Raw genomic sequence first — 1,728 nt, forward strand, 5'->3', positions numbered from 1 at the left:
TTAATTTTAATTGAAAAATCAGTTGCCTCCTACCATTTCAGAACTCATTGTTCAAATTTTCCAATTTTGCTATGTGATAAAGCGACAAAAATTTTTGACTTAACATTTAGCATTCTTATAGATATGAACAACGAAGAAAAAAAAAAGCGAAAACACGGGCTCCTTGTTGAGCAGATCGCGGACGACATGAAACGGATCGCGGACGGCACGAAACGGATCGCGGACGGCACGAAGCAGAACAAGAAAAGACAAAAGGTATATGCGGTTCCCCGTGGGTCCCAATTCTGTAAGTCTGGGCTAGGGATACTTCGAAAGGGTGAAGTTATCCCATAGTTTTAATTAAGTTAAAGACAAACCTACATGGCTGAGTTTTGAATTAATGCAGTATTTGGTCTTTTACGCAGCAAAATTCACGTATGCAATTGCTTTCCTGTGTCGAAATAATTTTTGATTATTTTGTTATTTTGTAATTTTTGTTTTCCTACATTGTTATACATTTTGAACATTTTCGAAATCAAATTCTTTTTATTTTGAAAATTATTTTTCATTCAAACTTTATTTTCACTTCCTTTATTTTATACATTTTATTGATTTTTCAATTCCCCTTAATATTTCTTTTGATTCTTTTTTATTTTCACTTTTTTTTCTTATATTATGCATTTTTATTGTTTTTTGTTCAATTCATTTCTCGAAATATTTTTTCTCTGATTCTTTTATTTTGACTTTAATTTTGTAAAAATTCTGACGCATGGAAAGCATTGCATACATATACGTAAACACGTAATAAACCGTAATGCACATGGAGAAGAAAGAAGAAAAGTGGAGCAAGTCACGAGCGAGTGAACGGATGGTGGATAGGTTGGCTCGAATCGTTTGTTGGTCAATTGAGGTAAGTATCGACACGTTGGAGAAGATGCGATTTGCCGAAGTCGAGCGTGAAAGGTTCTTCATTACAAAGGCACAATGAATAAAATATGTTACCATGTTCACAGACGTAACAAAAGGCCAATGCTGCGCTAATTCATAACGATGAAGATCATGTAGGATTAGTTGATAGGGGAAAATCATGTTTGCCATTACTAGTTGCCAGCCAGCAATATTAAATAGTTTATAGGAACAAAAACAAAACAGTTAAAATGGGGAAAATAAAATTAATTAATACACGTAACGCAAGTAAATTAATAATATGTATATAAAAGTAAGAAAAAAATTTTTTTTTATTATATAAACCAAGAACAATGCAACAACAACAACAATTCTTTATTAATGAAAAAGTTTATTTTTCAAAAAAAGTTTTTTTGTAATAAATGTACAATGTAATACAAACAAACAGATAAAGTCTGGCATAAATGAGTTCTGCGAAATGGCAAACATGCCCGGAGTGGGACTTGAGTATTTAATGCAGGTGGAGGATGGAGAGACCGAAAATGGGCCCCATCCTGGAGCGTGAAGCTCCCTTCCCTTAGACAAGGGAGAGTGCGAACTCTTCCTTGCTCTTTGGGCAGGCAGAGCGCACGCTCCCCTTCCCTGGAGCGGGGAAAGCCTAGGGCTTTCCGCGCTGAAGAGGCGGGTGAGACTTAGTTGTTTCACCTGCCTCAGATGTGCGGAAAGTTTAGTGTTTTTCCCTGCTCCAAGGGGAGGGGGAGATAGTGCGTTTTTTGCCTGCCCAACAGAGTGGGGGAGATTTGCATTTTTCCTTGTCTTTAAGGGGGAGGAGATTCGCGCTTT

The 1,728-nt window shown here is 36.5% G+C and overlaps 1 protein-coding gene across 1 annotated transcript; it reads right to left on the reverse strand.

Moving 5' to 3' along the window:
- Window positions 1-115: 115 nt before the first annotated feature.
- On the reverse strand, window positions 116-1,077 carry Tsp_14133 (conserved hypothetical protein). Its single transcript, XM_003367293.1, has 3 exons — window positions 995-1,077; window positions 790-945; window positions 116-284 (listed from the first exon to the last, which is right to left on the reverse strand). Exons 1-3 carry the CDS (start codon window positions 1,075-1,077, stop codon window positions 116-118), a joined length of 408 nt encoding a protein of 135 aa, XP_003367341.1.
- Window positions 1,078-1,728: the final 651 nt, after the last annotated feature.

This window comes from Trichinella spiralis (assembly GCF_000181795.1).
Source record: "Trichinella spiralis strain ISS 195 chromosome Unknown Scfld4511, whole genome shotgun sequence".
Classification (NCBI taxonomy): domain Eukaryota; kingdom Metazoa; phylum Nematoda; class Enoplea; order Trichinellida; family Trichinellidae; genus Trichinella; species Trichinella spiralis.

Bases quoted from the DNA above. Each gene is read 5' to 3' on its own strand.
- Tsp_14133 (XM_003367293.1), bottom strand. From the start codon at position 1,077: ATGGCAAACATGATTTTCCCCTATCAACTAATCCTACATGATCTTCAT. The intron at 946-994 runs GTCTGTGAACAT...TTTGTAATGAAG, and splicing joins CAGCATTGGCCTTTTGTTAC to AACCTTTCACGCTCGACTTC. The intron at 285-789 runs GTTTATTACGTG...CCAGACTTACAG, and splicing joins TCTTCTCCATGTGCATTACG to AATTGGGACCCACGGGGAAC.